At 43.5% G+C, this 21,370-nt stretch overlaps 1 protein-coding gene across 1 annotated transcript in view; it reads left to right on the plus strand.

Moving 5' to 3' along the window:
• LOC124594591 (follistatin-related protein 5-like) overlaps positions 1 to 21,370 on the plus strand; it is a 221,635-nt gene that overhangs the window by 132,150 nt on the left and 68,115 nt on the right. Inside the window, exons 8-9 of the mRNA XM_047132967.1 lie at positions 1,087 to 1,184; positions 8,195 to 8,393. Coding sequence (XP_046988923.1) covers positions 1,087 to 1,184; positions 8,195 to 8,393 — 297 coding nt within the window. The remainder of the gene's footprint in view (positions 1 to 1,086; positions 1,185 to 8,194; positions 8,394 to 21,370) is intronic.

Consider the following 21,370-nt stretch of genomic DNA (forward strand, 5'->3'; position numbering starts at 1 on the left):
CAGACATAAAGCTAACTGTAGCAAGAAACAAAACGAAATGCAAAAGCTCTGTAACGAGTCGCCGGTGACCATGGATCCCTGATACCAAAATAGTCAGAAGGTATCCCCGAATAGCCGTAGAGTTCTGATGCACCTTCGATACTGTTGACAAGCTTAGTAGTGTAAACTTCCGCTGTTTGAACCCCTACACATTTTTAAGAAATTACTCAGAGTATTGGGTTGAACCTACAAATAATATATCTCTTCTGGCCACCACTTGTCAAGACTTTGGTTTCGTACTCCATACACATCCCGACGAGAGGCCGTAAATATCTACAGTGATTTTAACTGTTTCCTTCTCAGGAAAAAGACCATCCTTGTATGTCTGTAATAATCAGCATGCCTCTAAACAGATAACGTTGTAGTGTATGATTTGGATCGTCATCAGGCATATGCAGGAACAGCAGCAATTAGAACAGCTTATCTGCTGAAGTCAGCGGAATATCGAATATTCAGACACTTATGCCGTCCTTACATAAGATCACTCCTGCATTAGGTAATGAAGCAGTAAGGGCTGGTGGGTGAAGGGGCCGTAGATTGTTTTTACATCGGTTAAGCAGTGCAATAATAATAATAACAACGTTAATAACAATAATAATTGAATGTAAATGGTAAGATCACAAGAAATGTTGATAATTCACTGCACTATACGATGTTATACCAAGTCAGAGATAATAATTAGCATTATCATAAGAAAGTGGACGTAAGTGAAGGACGGTGGCAGCCGAAAATCGTGTCTCATCGACTATCTGCGTTGTTCTCAGCAGTGACTTGGAGCCTTATATTCTATTCTGTAAGTACTTCAAAGGAAATTTTGTTATTCTCTAATAACGTACAGCAAGCTTGCTTAGTTCCAAGACCTCACTTCGACATTGTCTCAACTGGATGACAATATTGCTCGCTCACAAAGCACACAAGATTGTTTAGAGTGTTACTGCAAGTTTCTGCCCTCGCAATATACTACATAACTGTCTTCATTAATGGCACTTGTCCATTAGATAAGAAAGTGGCATTCTATCACTTTTGGACCTTCTTTTTCGTTTTCAGCAATACCGGAAGTGAAGGTGATGCCGAAGATACAGTACAGACGTCCTGGTGAGCAGGCGTCCATGTTCTGCCACGTCGTGGGAGAGCCTTTCCCTAAGGTAAGAGCAACACCAACACATGCTGTAACTGCGCAGAAGCGTCCATTACTACGAATTACGCAGTGGCTTAAAGGCCTTGTAGTAGTTGCTAAATTGCGAAATGCTTCTTGTAAGACTCAGAACACACTTCAATATATGAAAGACGTATAAAGTCGAAGAGCACATATCTCAGTAACCCATACATTTCACACACTCTACGACTTCCAAAATTTCTTCAAAAATTCATGCCTATTGACGTGGAAAGCGCGGTAGGGAAAAATTATTACTGTCCTGCGGCGTGCTTTCTATTTCTGGTTAGTGAAGGAATTCCTTTCCCTCAGTTGCCGTTATGTGAAAGGCTCGTATGTCTGCTATTTATGGAGTAAAAGGAACCTATATTGAAGATTAATCAGCAGTTGACATCTAGGTCATTAGAGATGCAGTTTGAGCTCGAGATGAGACGTGTATTATTCAAAGGCATCTGCCTCAGGCGATTTATGAAAGTTACGGACAACCTAAATGAGAACGTCCGCACGGGCATTTGAACATCTGTCGTCTTGAATGCGATTCGAGTATTTCAACGATCTCGTAGCGGACTTGTCTGCCTGTGAAATGTCTGGCATTTCGCACAGACTTTTCTCAGATACGTGCTGGTGTCCTAGGGTCGCTACGAAATAGGCTCTTCTATCTGCCGCTCCACACTGCTACAATCTCTAACTTCATAGTTGGGTCTCTTTTTCAGGCGAAAGGGTATAAGACTATAAACAGGAGAAAAATGAGATATTGTAACTCCCTTAATGAGGGACTTCCATTAAAAATACATACTATTTAAAAGATCCAAATCCACAATTCTGAAGAAACAGTATGAAATTTTGTCCCATGCTTTGCATGAAACTAGCTCATTTCCAGTTTAGTTTCTTGTATTCTATATACGTATTAAACGTCCTTAGAGAACTCAAAAAATTTATTTTCAAAAGTAACATATAGACATTTTTACCAGAAACTGTTCAAATATTTCTACAAAAATTTCTCTGTTTGTTTTCCTTACATGTAGTAAGTTACTCTCATGAAGTTTCTTGAATACGTCGAACAGGAAAATTTTAATAATTTTCAATTATAATTCTGTAAGTATAATATAAAATTCCTACAAAAATCCAAGTACTTTGCTCGATATCTCACTCAGCTTGCAATCATAATTTCAAAGTTTACACTTGGGATAACATTTATTGGGTTTATAGAAATAAGTGTAAAAAAATTCATGATTCTAGGCTTCACAGATTCTAAGAAAAAGGTATATAAACTTTAAAAAATATAATTTTCAGGAAATGCAGTACTAAGTTAAATGTAACGTTTTTTATTATGTCACCTCTTTGAAAGGTCCCGGAAATCTACTCAGCGCCCGCTGTTCCCTCAAGGCTTCTCATCTGGTATCTTGTATTCTGCCTTCTTTTCTTTACCAGGTTTTCAACTGCCTTTCCGGCTGCAGAAAGGCAATGAAAATCTATTTTTCCCAGGAAGTCTTGAATGAAATTTTCTACCTTCAAACCCATTCTGTCTAATACCTTCATCTCCCCCACCTTCCCATAATTAAATACAAGAACTGCATCATAAACTACAATTCTGGATGGAAATTCGTCATGAGTACGTGGCAAAACAAGAATTACTTCTTCATAATCAAAGCAGCTGGGTTGTTATTGTACGAGGTGGCCAATGGTGTCCGCGGCATTCGACGCTCCGCGTATTGTCTACCACGCCACAACAGTACTGGCTGCTAATAGCAAACGAGGGTAGGACTGGAGTTATCCAATGATGAGAGGAGTATGTGGATACAGAGCGTGGTTCAACTGTTTAGTCAACGAGTAACTGACAACAGTGCTACAGCGCTAGTAGTGTTGATACACGCCAGCGAGGGCTAGTAATGGCTCAAATGGCTCTGAGCACTATGGGACTCAACTGCTGTGGTCATAAGTCCCCTAGAACTTAGAACTACTTAAACCTAACTAACCTAAGGACATCACACACATCCATGCCCGAGGCAGGATTCGAACCTGCGACCGTAGCGGTCGTGCGGTGGGCTAGTAGCCTGGGCACCATTCCCGAGGATGTGCAGTTTTCTAACAGACGAAAAATATCAAGTAAGGCGACCAGGAAAGGGAAGAGGGAGGGTGAAGTACAAGATGGGGAAAAGAAGCAAAACAAGAAGAATACGTAAACAAAAGTTCGATGACACGACGGCCACCGAATATTCCCCTGGCGCATGAGTGGTTTGTGTCATTCCCATTGGCCATCTTACTTTTCTTTGCTGTAGCCGTTCAACCCCATGTTAAAAGCGCTATTATGGCAGCCGATTTACATTGCCTACTAGAAGCAATATGGGTTTTCCACTTGTCTCCCAATACTGTAATATTGGGATTCCATTTATTTTGAACGTATAGGGTAAAGACCTAATGGGAGGTGAATGGATGACATAAGACAATGTGCAGGATCAGCTTGGCTGTTTATTACTGAAGACTATAATGCATAGGAATGTCTACAGAGGGCTTTATCCAGCACTGAATATTGCAGCTACCGATGGTTTTGTTGTTTCCAGTCAGCGTTCATAATCCTGTTCTGCGTATGGGACTGAAAGAGGTGGTGCGGTGATTAAGATCTTGGGTTTGCAGTCGGTAGGACACCACATTTAGGCTTCCCGTGTATTCCCTATACTGCTTACCACAAAGGCCACGCGGATGCCTATGGAAAGAAAGTGGGCGATTTGCCCTATCTAACGTACTTCGTCTCCGATGACCTCGTCATCACCAAGACAATAAACACTAACGATTCTTCTTTGTTTTCTACACTGAAAAGTAGGTTATGTGGATCTAGGGCTGTAAAAATAAAGACTAAATTTTGTATTATATTTATTCAGTATTGTCAAGAAACAGAAGTATTCCTCACTTCATACTTTACTGAACATCATTCAAGATGTAGTCATTAGACATAAATACTTTTTTGCCAACCTATCAAGTTGTGTGTATAGCCGTTTGAGTGGGATATTTTCCCGTACCGATTTTTCTCTTCTGCTGTCTGATGAACACACACCGTGGCTCTACTGATGAACTTGCAAGAGTAGAACTATGTTGCGTCAAAATTATTCGAAACTGAATCGCGGCGCTGCTACTTCTGGTAGGCCGTTACCACACACACGGCAGTTCTCCCACCTGGCTGTCCTCCTCTGGAGCGACAAGGCGAGGCGGAGTGCGGTCGACGGACAGCAGAAGGCCGCAGCCCCGTTCAACACCCCCGCCCCCTAACGTTGTGGGCTATCTAAAGGCGGCAATTTGTAGTACGGTGGAAACTGTAGCGTGTGTAAAAGGAATTGGAGGATTACGAATAGCAGACTCCACCTGAGTCGGACACGACATGCATGCGAGGGAAGATGGTGGTGAGTGACTTAAACGTAGTCGGTACTACGTGTCACTGATAATAAGAAGGCTACGATAACTAGCGAGTCAGCACGAACGTGTGGGAAGCAGAAAGGCCAGTAACGAAATGTTTCCGTTTCTCCGATTCCGCTGAAGGCAAAGGCTTGGAAGAATTTGAACACTACCGACCTTATCCGAATCGGGCAGGAACTCTGTGCTATGAGGAAAAAATGCGAGTAACTAAATCTCTGAGATAGTAACGAACCGATACCTAGACTCTTGTCGCATATTCATTACTCAGTAATTAACACGAGAGTGGATCAAAAAATAATGTCTCCTGTGTCATAAAATTTTAATAAAGAATTTATACCTGTCAAATTAGTACAGGTCATAAACTGAAGTCTCCTCCACACAACAACGACGTTCAACGTAGTCGTCATGCATTTGTACACATTTGTGCCATCGCTGAACCCAGGCATCAAAATAAGTTTGAAAAAGTCACGGATTGGCTTCTTGAACCATTTTTCTCTTAATGATTTTAAAGGTGGTGACTGTCATCTGTAACGCGCCTGTCTCCGCGAATCACCTCTTCAGCGCGTCCTCGATTGGCATCATTGATACACGTAATTGAACGGTGGCCGCACGGTCTATCTGCAGCGTCATTTTTTCCACTACCAGCTTCCTCACCCAACGCCTCACATTGCTGATGTCCATTACACCATCTCAATATATTTTGTTTATGGATGAGGCTAAAAGAGCTTTAAAACCATGGATCAAGGAGCAAAACGCTGAATTTTTACAAACTGGTTTTGTTGCCTGGGTTCGACGATGATGCAAATGTATACAAACGCATGCTGACAATGTTGAACGGTTGTGTTGTTCAGAATTCAGGGTATGATCTGCACTAATTCTGCTGTTATACACTACAACACAATAAAACGATGCATCACGAAGGAATTTACGGAACGGGACGCAAATCCGTAGCTGTTATGTAGATCTACAGACAAACAAAGTAACTACACTTTCAGAAAAAATGGATGGTTTATTGAAGAGCTTCACATATAACGCGTTCCACCTCTGGCCCTCACGCAAGCAGTAATTCGGCTTCACATAGATTGACAGCGGTGTTGCATGTCCTGCTGAGGGATATCATGTAAAATTCTGTTCAACTGGCGTGTTACATCGTCAAAATCGTGAGCTAGTTGGAAGGACCTGCCCTCAATGCTCGAAACGTTCTCAGTTGGGGAGTGGCCCAACGACCTTGCTGCCCAAGTATGGTGTGAAAAGTACAAAGACAGGCAGTAGAAACTCACGCCGAGTGTGGGGAGGCATAAGCTTGCTGAAATGAAATCCCATGATGGCTTTCCATGAAGAGCAACAAAAAGGTGCGTAGAATATCATGGACGAGCCGTTGTACGGCAAGGGTGGCGTGGATGACAATCAAAGGGATCCTGTCGGGAAAAGAAATGGCACCCCAGACCGATTCTCCTGTCTGGCCGCATTTCGAGTGACAGTCAGGTCGGTATCCCACCGCCTGCTGGGGCACCTCTAGGCACCTCCTCGCTTGTAATCGGGGCTCAGTTCGAAGTGGGACTCATCACTGAAGTCAATTCTTCTCCAGTCAATGTGATTCGAGGTCCAATAAGTGTCTGGACACGCCCCGGACGTCGACTGGATACTGACCTGACTGTCGCGTGCCATACGGCCGATAGCGAGGAGCGACGATTTGGGGCGCCATTTCTTTTCACAGCAGTTCCTCTTCGGCTGTCATCCACGACAGCATTACAACATAGCGGTACGTCGACGATTTTCTACGCCCCGTTCTGTCGCCCTTCATGGGAAGCGATCCTGACCCTACATTTCAGCAAGTTAATGAGCTCCCACAAGTGGCAACAGCTTCTACTGCTTGTTTTCGTTTTCGACAAACCTTACCTTGGCCAGTAAAGTCACCGGATCTCTTTCCAACAGATAACGTTTGTAGCCCTACGGACAGGGCCTTCCAACCATCTCGGAGGTCTGACTGTCCAATGCGCCATTTCGACGGAATTCGGCACGATATCCCTCGGGAAGATATCGAACAACTCTATCAATTAATGCCTAGCCGAATAACTGCTTGCAAAGGGCCTGAGGCGGACCAACGCGTTACTGACTTGCTCAATTTGTGAAGCTCTTTCTCTTGAATAAATCTGTCAATTTTGCTGAAATAGTAATCATTTGTTTGTCTGTAGATTTACTACACTTCTAATGGTTCAAATGGCTCTGAGCACTATGGAACTTAACTGCGGAGGTCATCAGTCCCCTAGAACTTAGAACTACTTAAACCTAACCAACCTGAGGACATTACACACATCCATGCCCGAGGCAGGATTCAAACCTGCGACCGTAGCGGTCACACGGTTCCAGATTGAAGCGCCTAGAACCGTTCGGCCACTCCGGCCGGCGTAAAATGACAGCTCGACCAATGGACTGCCCTTTTGTACCTTGTGTACGGGATACCAACGGCATCTTTATAAATGCATATCGCTAAGCAATGACTTTTGTTACCTCACTGTAAGGTACCGAAATAGTTTACACGAAATAAATTTGTAACACAAAAAATCAGATGTTATCCATTTCATTTATAGTACCTGGAGCAATATAATACCCAGACTGTATGGTAATACCTCCATAAAGGCAAAGAAAAATACGTTATTCGCCTTTGTAGGTAACTGTTCACAAGCCCCATTGGTGTCTATATCCCTACCTAATTAATTTACTCTAATCATGATTCATTGAATACATACGTGTTTTATCACGACTGACTATTGATGTCACGTTTGATTTCCTCATCTTGATTGATTTACGGAATTCTACATTTATTCGGTTATATACTTTTATGATAAATTTTGCCTTTACTTTAAAGTGATTTTATTTAATGTCCTCTTGCTACGAACAGAAAATAAAATATTATCGACTTAAAACCTGACGAATCAGGAAAGTCGATGACTCTGTTGCTTTATTTTTTCCGAACACTGGACGACAGATTAAGCTTGCAGAAAGCAATGAGTGTTCCTATTTGCAGTTATAGAAAGATTTGAGAGCTCATTATAAGAAAACAAATTAAGTGATTTTATCTTGCTGTGTGAAGAAGGCTTTGTTTAAAGCGAGAATATTTAAAGCGTTAATACAGACTTCCGTCTTAGAGTGCATGTTGAGTATTAAATCATTTATGGCACACGTGCATTATTTTTTGATCCACCCCCGTATTTACGAAATATGTTTTCCAGCCATCTCTTTTAGAGAAATATTCGTTTTACGCCTCGGTACTCTGCACCCTGTTCCTGACGAGAATTTCATCCTTAAGCTTCGGCGCTCCTCTTCGTCTTGGTTATAGAAATGAAAGTTGAGGTATTAATTTTTTTTAAGAAAAGCGTAGTATTCATTTGGACGGTAAGACAAGAACATGTGTTTTTGCCTCGAACCGTGCCCCAGTAGCGAGCCATTATACTGTTCACCCAACCTCCTGAACATTTCTCCTTCTGGAGTCTTTCGTCCCCGTTCAACTGCCCTGGCAGACAAAAATCCTCTTAGCGCCGTGCAGCGCCCGCTCGGCAGACGGCCGGCATTGAGTGGGTGGGACGTCCGCAGGTGGAGTGGCTGAAGAACGACGAGCCGCTGCGCGCGCGCCAGTGGCCGCGCAAGTACGACCTGGTGGGCAACGGCACCGAGCTGCGCACGCGCCACATCGCCTACGCGGACACCGGCGCCTACATGTGCCAGGCGCGCAGCGTCGGCGGCCTCACCAGGGACATCTCCTCGCTCGTCGTCCAGGACGAGCCCACGCCCAGTGAGTAACCTCGCGCGCGAGCCGCCGCTGCGCACCGTACGATTCCCATACCTCGTGACAGGCCCGAACTCGGGACCTTCGCCTTTCGTGGGAAGTTGCTCTACCGACTAAGCTATTCAGGCACGATTCGTGGCCCGTCCTAACAGCTTTACTTACACCTGTACCTCATTTTCTACCTTCCAAACTTCACACAAGCTCTCCTGCGGAACTTACAGGACTAGAACTCCTCGAAGAGAGGTTACCGCAGAGACATAGTTTAGCAATAGCCTTCGGATCGTCGCTTGGGCAGCCCACTCGGTACAGCACATGCCCGCGAAAGGCATCAGTCCGCAGTTTACGATCGTGTTGCCGCGTTCACATCCGAGGAGCCGCCAGCAGCAGTTAGATGGGTAAATACTACATCGCTGCATCATTATACTCTGCTCTGACACCACACTCACGAAACTTTCTGTTGCTATACTATTGGTCTTACAGTGCTCATATTCTGATGAGGATTTTTAACTGAAGTCGATACCGATCATTAATAAAAGATTACTGTGATCCCAGTAGTATCATCAGATCGTTGTTGCTGCCCTAGACCAGGTTGTCCAAATTTATGGGGGGGTGTCACATTGTTGCAGTGCCTTCACTGGAATCTACATACATCTACACATTCTGCTTGCTGTAAATTGTCGATTTAAACCTACAAGATTTCAGAAAAATAAACTTTAGGATAAAAATCTTAAAAATAAATGAATGGTTTTTGTAAGAGAACACATACATATAAAAGATAGGGAAGTGAACAGGGAAATCTACTGCTTCAGGTCGGTAAGAAAGATACCTGTTGTGATCTCGTGAGGTGGATCTGTCCAGCGAACGACATCAGGAGGATCGACCACGTCCAGAATTTTCTTACTTTGGCCATGGCTGATACTGGTGCTTCCCCTGTCTCGTCGGGAGCAGAGAGTCAGAGCCCAGGATATATTATATCACAGTATTTCACAACTACATCCAGATAATTCTCGTGCGTATCAGCAGGTCCTGGGTGGTGATTAAGGGAGGTGGAGACAGGGGCCTATTCATCAACGAGAGTGGTGACGGCAGTAGACACTTCATTGGTGGTTCTGTCCTGTCGTCCAGATTTGTCATTGTTTGTAATAACTGCTTCAGCAGCAATGATGTAGTGGGTCGAATGAACAATTTCTCATATAAACGCTCACAAAACCCGGATGAACAAACAATTCCAATTGCCAAAGGTGGCAGTTTTTAGCTGATATTATTCAGATGAGTATACAGATTTGCCAGCTATATCAATCACGTTATCACACGAACAACACACTCTTTTGTAAACGTATAGAAACTTGTAATTAAGGCACATACCACATGGAATCTGTTCCAGCTCTTCCAGACAGGTGCCACAACCCCCAGAATTTTTTCCGGGACTTTAGCTGGACCACCATTGCAGCTGGAGAGAGCTGTCTGTCAAAAATCGTAACTGTCACGTATTTAGTAGTCTTTCACGTAGTTGGCGAGGCTTGCACTGGAAATAGCCCACTCACGGCGCCATGACTACCACTTGTGGAAGGCTATTTCTAAACTGTTCGTTAGCCGATTACATCCCACTGTATACGTTGGCATGATGTGCAAACATTCCTTTAATAAATTTAAACGATCATTTCTTGGTACAATCTAATATTTATTTACGTTTTAGACGAGGTTCCGCCTGTTACGAAGAATATAAGCTATATATAATCATAGCCGCCCGAACAAATTTGACTGAATGCTGAAGCTCACTTCAGAGTGACACAGACACGTGACAATATTTTTCAGCATAATTACCAAGTCTCTGTAAACAATAGCCGGTACGTTCTACTAGTGGTTCAGTTTCTCGACGATAGAAATCCGCTTCTTGGTCATGGCGTCACTCCAGAACCACTGAGTCAACAGCCTCATCGTTGGACAATTTCTTCCCACATACCCCAGCCCCCAACCCCGGACTGTCTTTCAGGTTCCCGAAAAGATGTAAATAGCGTGCTCCAAGGTATGAACTATATGGCGAGTTAGCATTATCTGCGTCTATGCGGTCTTGGTCACATTGTTCATATCATTTCACTTCGGCTGGACGTGACATTGTATTTGGTCCGTCAACCGCCCTAATTTCAAGGAGAATCTGTGTGAAATTTTCCCCCGAAAGAATCATATTGTCCCAGATACTTTAAATTTGAGGTTCGTTTCCAGAAACAACGCTATGTCAATTTCACACTATGACGCACCTGTTATCTGTACCGCAGCACACTATGTCTACAGGAGTTCTAGCTACACTTAGTCGAGAGCATACGATGTTAGCAACAAATGCCTATGTGCTGCTGATGTAAGTGTAAAATAGGGGCGCTACTCAAGAGCAACGTAAGGCACGAATGCCTATAAACACAACAGCTGAAATGTATTCACGACAATACACAAGTGTTCTACCACACATACATACTCCACTTGAGGAGATCGTTGGACAATACCCCTAGCCTGTGGCACTCCTGGACTGAGGCTAAATCCAGTTGGTGCACACTACTGTCCTCCCCACAGGGTAGGCATTGGCGGGTCAGTGCCGTGCATTCATCTACATCTACATCTACATCTACGTGATTACTCTGCTATTCACAATAAAGTGCCTGGCAGAGGGTTGATTCAACCACCTTCAGGCTGTCTCTCTACCGTCCCACACTCGAACGGCACGCAGGAAAAACGAGCACTTTAATTAATCTGTGCGAGCCCTGATTTCTCTTATTTTATCGTGATGATCATTCCTCCCTATGTAGGTGGGTGCAAAAATAACGTTTTCGCAATCGGAGGAGAAAACTGGTGATTGAAATTTCATGAGAAGATCGCGTCGCAACGAAAAACCCCTTTGTTTTAATAATTGCGACTCCAGTTCACATATCATGTCTGTGACGCAATCTCCCCTATTTCGCGATAATACAGAGCGAGCTGCTCGTCTTTGAACTTTTTCGATGTTATCCGTCAATCCCACCTGATGCGGATTCCACATCGCACAGCAGTACTCCAGAATAGGGCCGACAAGCGTGGTGTAAGCAGTCTCTTTAGTAGACCTGTTACAGCTCTTAAGTGTTCTGCCAATGAATCGCAGTCTTTGCTTTGCTTTACCCACAATATTATCTATGTGGTCGTTCCAATTTAGATTATTTGTAATTGTAGTCCCTAAGTATTTAGTCGAATTTACAGCCTTCGGATTTGTGTGACTTATCGCGTAATCGAAGCTTAGCTGATTTCTTTTAGTACTCATGTAAATAACTTCACACTTTTCTTTGTTCAGGGTCAATTGCCACTTTTCGCACCATACAGATATCTTATCTAAATCATTTTGCAAGTCGTTTTGATCATCTGATGACTTTGCAAGACGGTAACTGACAGCATCATCTGCAAACAATCTAAGACGGCTATTCAGATTGTCTCCTATGTCGTTAATATAGATCAGGAACAATGGAGGGCCTATATCACTTCCTTGGGGAACGCCAGATATTATTTCTGTTTTACTCGATGACGTTCCGTCTATTACGACAAACTGTGACCTTTCTGACAGGAAATCACGAATCCAGTGGCACAACTGAGGCGATACTCCGTAGGCACGCAGTTTGGTTAGAAGACGCTTGTGAGGAACGGTGTCGAAAGCCATCTGGAAATCTAAAAATATGGAATGAATTTGACATCCCCTGCTGATAGCACTTATTACTTCATGTGTATAAAGAGCTAGTTGTGTTTCACAAGAACGATATTTTCTGAATCCGTGCTGCCTATGTGTCAATAAATCGTTTTATTCGGGGTACTTCATAATGTTCGAATACAGTGTATGTTCCAAAACCCTAATGCAAATCGACGTTACTGATATAGGCCTGTAATTTAGCAGATTACTCCTACTTCTCTTTTTGGGTATTGGTGTGACTAGAGCAATTTTCCAGTCTTGAGGTACGGATCCTTCTGTGAGCGAGTGGTTGTATATTATTGCTATAAATATGGAGCTACTGTATCAGCATACTCTGAGAGGAACCTGACTGGTATACAGTCTGAACCGGAGGCCTTGCCTTTATTAAGTGATTTAAGCTGCTTTGTTACACCGAGGATATCTACTTCTATGTTTCTCATCTTGGCAGTTGTTCTTGATTGGAATTCAGGAATATTTTCTTCGTCTTCTTTGGTGAAGGAGTTTCGGAAAATCGTGTTTAATAACTTTGCTTTAGTGGCACTGTCATCAGCGACTTCACCTTTGTTATCGCGCAGTGAAGGTATTGTCGAAGAGCGGTGAATTCTCTTCGAGCAAGACGGTTTGATGTGAGTGGCTCTAAAGCGACGACTGGAACCGGCTCTAGTTGAAAACCTCGCTGAAAATCTAGAGCATCCTCTCGAATGCACTTCGCAGTAGCTCAACCGGTTAAGCTGCGGAGCGCGGCTTGCATCCCAGCGTGCACCCATATTAAGCGCCTCATTAACAGTTGCACGTAATGCGTACCGTAAACACAGTCCCGCGATGCTAGAAACGTCTGCATCCGACCGACAGAATTTGCTGGAAAACTCGCTTCCCCTGCGCTTGTATGCTGCCCCGTTTCTCTCCGTTGCTGGAGGGACGTCTATATTGCCAGGGCTGCGGTACGGTGCCACCAGGAAACTCGGAACTTGTACACTTCTTTGAAAATGCACCAGTCTTGTTGTGCAAACGTCTTAGCGTGGAACAACTTCTGCAACTTTCTTTCAGAAGTTCCTAATGCATTAAAAGGGTCTTCAGTCGATGTTTAGTCGGTCATTTGTTCTGCTAAAATATGCGTTTCCTGCCATCAGACAAACGAATAACTATCAAATCCAGCGAAGATTCCTTTAATACAAAAGCAGAAACGCTTTTCGACGTAAATAAGTACAAGATGTTGCAAAAATGACTTTACAACTTTGAAAATTCTTACAAATTTATTGATACGAATGACGGACATATATTTGACGTAATTTTGTAGGACAATAGACGACTCACGGATTGCGCAAGTACGAATCACAAATAGATGGAAGCATTCGGGTATGGCGAATGCCTATAGAACGTTACTTATATCTCGTATGTTGGCAACAGTGAAGTACGGCTGTGGTGGTAGTGTTTTTCGTGGTTAGAGTGTGGTTCCTTATTGGACTTAAGAGAATGCTTAATGCGTGAGGATAGGAAAACAGTTTACAGCATTATGTAGTGCGTACAACACAGGAACATCTAGGAGATGATTAACGTTTGTATTTGCTTTACAGCGCACCCTGTCAATGCAGCATCTGTGGACAATAACGTCCCTGAAATGGACTGTCCTGTCCAGAGTCCTGAGCTGAAGGGAATGGAACTCCTTTAGGATAAACTATAACGTTGACTACGTTGCAGACCCAAGCGTCCATCATCATTACCTCCTCTTTCGGAATAATATAATTCCATCTTCTGGCCTACAATAAACCTTTCACCATTTGTTATCTGTGGAACAAAAGTTCCGTGTTCCACTGTATAAAATAGAGAAAATAGGATCCCAACAGCAAACACTGTCTTGCTGCCGTCGTCTGGTTTCAGCACTTGAGAAAGAAAGGTCTACCATTCCTCATCAAACATAACGTCGAAGAGTGAACAGACTCCACAGGATACACCTGATCGGCGGTGTGTCCAACGAACGCAATGGACCACTCCAAAACAATAATGACACTGAAGAAAATTGGCCGCAAAAATTAATCCGTTATCATTTTCGTTAAAACGTTTTGTGAAATTTCGTTATTCGTTAAAAGGTTGTAGAAGAATATTCTAAGATCAGACTCAGTTTCTTTGGAACTGTGCTTAGAGAATAGAAAGTGACGACTTGAAGACTGCTACGGTTAATTGTACAGTATACAACAGCTGCCCCATAAATGTGTGATCCCTGTGGCGGAATGTACGAGGGTCACTAAAAGAAATGCACACTATTTTTTTTAAATCCATCTTCTATTCTACATGTCTAAAAGTTTTACAGTGTGTAGATACATCCTTTAGGAACAATATTTTCATTTCTCCAAATAATTTCCATCCCTCTCAACTGCCTTACGCCATCTTGGAACCAGCGCCTGTACACCCTCACGGTAAAATTCTGGACCAACCTGTTGGAGCCACTGTTTGGCAGCGTGCACAAAGGAGTCATCATATTCAAACCTTGTTCCACGAAGAGAGTCTTTCAGTTTCGCAAAGAGATGATAGTCACATGGAGCCAGGTCCATCCGAGTTTCGTGATCGCTTCCATGGATTTTTGACTGACATGTGGCCGTGTATTGTCGTGCAACAGCACAACATCATGCTTTTGCCGATGTGTTCGAACACGACTCAGTCGAGCTTGTGGTTTCTTCAGTGTCGTCACATATGCATCAGAATTTATGGTGGTTCCACTTGGCATGATGTCCACAAGCAGGAGTCCGTCGAAATCGAAAAACAGCGTAGCCATAACTTTTCGAGCAGAAGGTGTGGTTCTGAATTTTTTTTTCCCCCTTGGGTGAAGTTCCATGATGCCACTCCATTGATTGCCTCTTCGTCTCTGATGAAAAATGATGGGCCATGTTTCATCACCTGTCACAATTCTTCCAAGTAATTCATCTCCACCATTCTTGTACTGTTCCAACAGTTCGCTGCATACTGTTTTTCTCGTTTCTTTGTGAGCCACTGTCAACATCCTGGAAACCCACCTAGCACAAAGCTTTTTTAACGCCGACACTTTCAGTATTCTGCAAAACTTCCTTCGCCTATCACAACGTAGGTGACAACTCGTTCACGGTGATGCGTCTGTCAGCAGTCACCAATTCGTTAACTCTCTGCACATTGTCTGGAGTGTGTGCAGTACGAGGCCTGCCGCTGCGAGGACAATCCTCAATATGGCCGTGCCCGCTTTCACCACGTAACCCGCATGTCCACCGACTAACTGTACTGCGATCGACAGCAGCATCTCCATACACCTTTTTCAACCTCTTGTGGATGTTTCCCACTGTCTCGTTTTCACAGCACAGGAATTCTATGGCAGCGAGTTGCTTCTGACGAACGTCAAGTGTAGCAGCCATCTTGAAGACATGCTGTGACGGCACCAGTCACGGGAACAGGTTGAACAAAGTTTGAAAACAAACGGGAAGGATGTGTCTACACATTGTAAAACTTTCACACACGCAGAATGAAAACTGTATTTTTACAAAATAGTGTGCATTTCTTTTGGAGCGACCCTCGTAACTGATCCACGAAGGAAGTGGTTTACAAGGCGCTTGTTCGACCAGTTTTTGAGTGCTTTTCATCAATCAGCGATTCTTACTTTGTATAAACGACAGAAAAGATAGATAAAACCCAACGAAGAGTGGTGTATTTCGTCACGGGCTCCCTTAGTCGGCGTGAGAGCGTTACACAGATGCTTCACAACCTCCGGTGGTAGACATTACAAGAGAGGCATTGTCCGTCACGGACAGGTTTACTATTAAAATTTCCAGCACTTTCGAGAATAGTCGGGAAACACTGTAATTTCTCCCACATAAATATCGAGAAATGACCACGACGAGAAGAGATGAGAGAATAGAGCTAATACTCGTGAGCTACCGAGGGCTACCACCACTCCTGCTAGTAAAACGACTGCGAGTAAGGAGGTAAAAGAGATGGGGTGCAATAGTTGACAAGCTTACCGACAAACATTGTTCACAAGTACCATACGCGAGTGAAACAGGAATGGGGCAATGAGTTAGTGGTACGAAAAGTACTCACCGTGAAGAAGGAGCCGATTAGACGGCTGATGAGGAAGTATGTAACCGGTACATGTAATACGATCAGCATCGGTATGATAGACTCCGCTTACAGTGTCGTACCCGTTTGATACACGTGTAGACAGCTACACTGTCGGTGATACACCGCACGACGATCGAAATGACGTGTATTTACTCAGCATGTCTGTCGATGGACTGGGGGTATGACATGTGCAAAGGTCTTACTCGAGCTATTTGAGTCGGATATCAAAGAGCAACGCTTTCCAACCTGCGGTGTAGCTACTCCCGGGACAGCGAGCGGAGTGGATGAAGTTGGCTTCAGAGCAGAAAAAAAAAGGATTTCATTAGGGTTAAGTTATGGAAGTAAATTATATTCAAAAATCAAGTTCTATTGCCAATATTTCGTTAAACACTGATATGAATTGTTTTCATGGTCTTCACCAGAAGACTAGTTTGATACAACTCTTCGCACTAATCTATCCCGCGCAAACTTCTTCATCCCTGCATAACTACTGCAACCCAAATCCGCTTCAACTGTCTTATTGTAGTCAAACCTTGGGATCCATTTACTATTTATATTCCTCAAATTTCTTCCGTTACCAAATTAATTACTTCTTTCCACCTACCCTATCAGTCTGTTCTTTAGTCGAGATGCACTAAATTTTTTTCCTCCTCGATTAGATTATACACGTCTTCATTAGTAATCTTATCTACAAATCTAATCTTCAGCATTATTCTGTAGCATTTTTCATTTCGGCACAAATCTGCGCTGCACATAAATACTTTGATAAAACGCGTTCTGTAAGTTTAATTTGCAGTAGATGTTAAAATATTCCTCTTTTTCAGAAGGCTTATAGAACTGCAGTTTGTCTACACCTATATACGTTCTCCGCAAGCAGACATACGGTACGTGGCAGAGGGTGCCTCGTTCCACGACTAGCCATTTCCTTTCACGATCCGCTCGCAAATGGAGCGAGGGATGAACGACAGTCTATACGCCTCCATGCGAGCCCTACATCTACGTCTACATGATTACTCTGCATTTTACACTTAAGAGCCTGGCAGAGGGTTCATCGAACCATTTACGTACTACTTCTCTACCATTCCACTCTCGAATGGCTCGTGGGAGAAAGGAACACCTAAATCTTCCCGTTCTAACTTTGATTTCTCTTATTTTATTATGATGACCATTTGTCCCTACGTTGGTGGGTGTCAACAAAATATTTTCGTATTCGTAAGAAAAAGTTGGTGATTGAAATTTCGTAAATAGATCTCCCCGCAAAGAAAACCGCCTTTGTTTTAGTGACTGTCACCCCAACTCGCGTATCATATCAGTGACACTCTCACCACTATTGCGCGATAGCACGAAACGAACTGCCCTTCTTTGCACTTTTTCTATGTTCTCCGTCAATCCTACCTGGTAAGGATCCCACACCGCGCAGCAGTATTCCAGCAGAGGACGGACAAGTGTAATGTAGGCTGTCTCTTTAGTGGGTTTGTCGCATCTTCTAAGAGTCCTTCCAACAAAGCACAGTCTTTGTTTCGCCTTCCCCAGAATATTATCTATGTGTTCTTTCCAATTTTAGTTGCTCGTAATTGTAATTCCTAGGTATTTAGCTGAATTGACAGCCCTTAGATTTGTGCGATTTATCGTAGACCCAAAATTTATCGGATTTCTTTTAGTACCCATGTGGATGACCTCGCACTTTTCTTTGTTTAGTGCCAATTGCCACTGTTCGCACCATACAGAAATTCTCTGTAGATCATTTTGTAATTGAAATTGATCGTCTGATGATTTTAAATGACGGTAAATTACAGCAGCATCTGCAAACAATCTAAGGGGGCAGCTCAGATTATCACCTAGATCATTTATGTAAATCAGGAATTGCAGAGGGCCTATGACACTACCTTGCGGAACGCCAGATATCACTTCTGTTCTACTCAATGATTTACCGTCTATCACTACGAACTGTGACATCTCTGAGAGGAAATCACGAATCCAGTCACACAACTGAGACGATACTTCATATGCACGCAATTTGATTAATAGTCGCTTGTGAGGAACGGTATCTGGAAATCTAGGAATATGGAATCGATCTGAGATCCCTTGTCGAAAGCACTCATTACTTCATGAGAAAAAAGAGCTGGCTGTGTTGCACAAGAACGATATTTTCTGAATCCGTGTTGGTTGTGTATCAATAAGTTATTTTCTTCTCTTATCTTGTCCACATTCGCTCCCTTTAATGTGTGTCAGGGCGCTGATGACCTCGACGTTGAGCGCCCATAAGCCCCAACACACACACACACACACACACACACACACACACACACACACACACACACTCATCTTGTCTTCACGGTCTTTGCACGAAATGAACGTTTGTGGCAGTAGAATCGTTCTGCAGTCGAACGCAAATGTTGATGCTCTAAACTTTCTCAACAGTGCTTCCCGAAGAGAACGTCGCCATCTCTCCAGGAATTCCCATTCGAGTTCACTGAGCATTTCCGTAATACTCGCGTGTTGATCGAAACGACTGGTAACAAATCTAGTAGAAAATTTCTGAATTGCTAGACTGTTTTCCTTTAACCCGACCTGGTTGGAATCTCAAACACTCGATTATCACTCAAGAGCGGATCGCACAAGTGTTCTGTACGCGGTGTACTTTACACAAGAGTTACTCTTTCTTAGAATTCTCCCAATAACTCAAAGTCGACCACTCATATTCCCTACCACTGACTTTGCAACGTTACACTTAGATACTTAATCGACGTGACTGCTTTACACATCATACCACTAATACGGTAATCGAAAATTACGGGTTTTTTGTAGCACTCATCTGCATTAACTTATATTTTTCTACAGTTAGAACAAGCAGCCATTTATCGCACTAAATATAAGCACAGTCTAAGTCATCATGTATCCTTCTAAAGTCATGACACTTTCTCGTGCCGACAGGTCAACAGTAAGTTTCAAAAACTGATGCCCACGCTACCCGTCAGAACGTTTACTTACATAGAGAAGAAGCGTGGTCATATCAGATTTTCTGGCTGCAGAAAATATCCAGTTGCTAGACTGTTCTCCTTTAACCCGACCTCGCCACCAATTAACACGCTTTGTGCAGGACAACGTACTTGGTTCTGCTACTTAAGAAGGCAGCGAGCTGCTCACGCATCTGTGTGAAACACTTTCCGGAAATCTAGGAACATGAATTTCGTCATTCCCTCTTCATTCCTGTTTCGCAGGAGATCATGCGAAAAAAAGGCAAGCTGAATTTCACAAGTGCGAGGCTTTCTAAATCCGAATTGATTTGTGGACAGGAGTTTATCTGTCTCAAGGGAATTTCGCTTTTTTCCCGTCGCTTGGAGTTCTGCATTGTGCGTGAAATTTGCAGTAAATGCAAGCTAAGTAAGGGACCAACGCCGAAGCTTACTCTCAATAAAGCCGAATTCGGACTCCATTTGGACCAGGCGACTCATTTGTTTCGAACTCTTTCATCTGATTCTCAGCGCCAGGAAGGGCTATTTCTACGTCCTGCGTGCTTGAGTCTGTGCGACGGCCAAACGATCCGTACGATGCTCTTGCGTGAATGATTTTTTAAACACGAAATTCAACACTTCTGCTATCCTTTCGCTCTGCCTTATTGCCACGCCAGGCAGGTCTGTGAGTGACGGAATAACAGACGTCGACCAGTCTAGTGATTTTACGTATGACTAGATTTTTCTTCGGTTCTCGGCAAAATCTTCCCTTACGTATGCCGATGGAAGCTGTTGCAGACTTCGCGAATCAATCTTTTTACAGGCAGCACGAATTTCTACTGACTCCTGATTGTCGACATTTCTACGTTCTTTTTTGAACCGAGAGTGCAACAATTTCTCTTTCCTCGGCACTTTCCAAATTTTGCTATTAAAACCACGTTGCGTCTTTTTCAAGTTAACCCTTTTACTCGGCACAAACCGCTCCAGAGTGCGATTTGTGATATGTTTAAGCTTTGCCCTTAATTTCTCTTAATCCATAATATTGGAACCAAATGATGTCCATTCAGTGTCTGAGTGGGATGCTAAGAACTGCTTATCTGCTCTTTCTACCACAAAAATTCTCCTGGCCTTCTCGATGGATATACAGGGTGTTTCAAAAATGACCGGTATATTTGAAACGGCAATAAAACCTAAACGAGCAGCGATAGAAATACACCGTTTGTTGCAATATGCTTGGGACAACACTACATTTTCAGGCAGACAAACTTTCGAAATTACAGTAGTTACAATTTTCAACAACAGATGGCGCTGCAAGTGATGTGAAAGATATAGAAGACAACGCAGTCTGTGGGTGCGCCATTCTGTACGTCGCCTTTCTGCTGTAAGCGTGTACTGGTCACAACGTGCAAGTGTGCTGTAGACAACATTGTTTATTCCTTAGAACAGAGGATTTTTCGGGTGTGGGAATTCCACCGCCTACAACACAGTGTTGTTGCAACAAGACGAAGTTTTCAACGGAGGTTTAATGTAACCAAAGGACCGAAAAGCGATACAATAAAGGATCTGTTTGAAAAATTTCAACGGACTGGGAACGTGACGGATGAACGTGCTGGAAAGGTAGAGCGACCGCGTACGGCAACCACAGAGGGCAACGCGCAGCTAGTGCAGCAGGTGATCCAACAGCGGCCTCGGGTTTCCGTTCGCCGTGTTGCAGCTGCGGTCCAAATGACGCCAACGTCCACGTATCGTCTCATGCGCCAGAGTTTAGACCTCTATCCATACAAAATTCAAACGCGGCAACCCCTCAGCGCCGCTACCATTGCTGTACGAGAGACATTCGCTAACGATATAGTGCACAGGATTGATGACGGCGATATGCATGTGGGCAGCATTTGGTTTACTGACAAAGCCTATTTTTACCTGGACGGCTTCGTCAATAAACAGAACTGGCGCATATGGGGAACCGAAAAGCCCCATGTTGCAGTCCCATCGTCCCTGCATCCTCAAAAAGTACTGGTCTGGGCCGCCATTTCTTCCAAAGGAATCATTGGCCCATTTTTCAGATCCGAAACGATTACTGCATCACGCTATCTGGACATTCTTCGTGAATTTGTGGCGGTACAAACTGCCTTAGACGACACTGCGAACACCTCGTGGTTTATGCAAGATGGTGCCCGGCCACATCGCACGGCCGACGTCTTTAATTTCCTGAATGAATATTTCGATGATCGTGTGATTGCTTTGGGCTA

The sequence above is a fragment of the Schistocerca americana genome, chromosome 1, assembly GCF_021461395.2.
Source record: "Schistocerca americana isolate TAMUIC-IGC-003095 chromosome 1, iqSchAmer2.1, whole genome shotgun sequence".
Taxonomy (NCBI): Eukaryota; Metazoa; Arthropoda; class Insecta; order Orthoptera; family Acrididae; genus Schistocerca; species Schistocerca americana.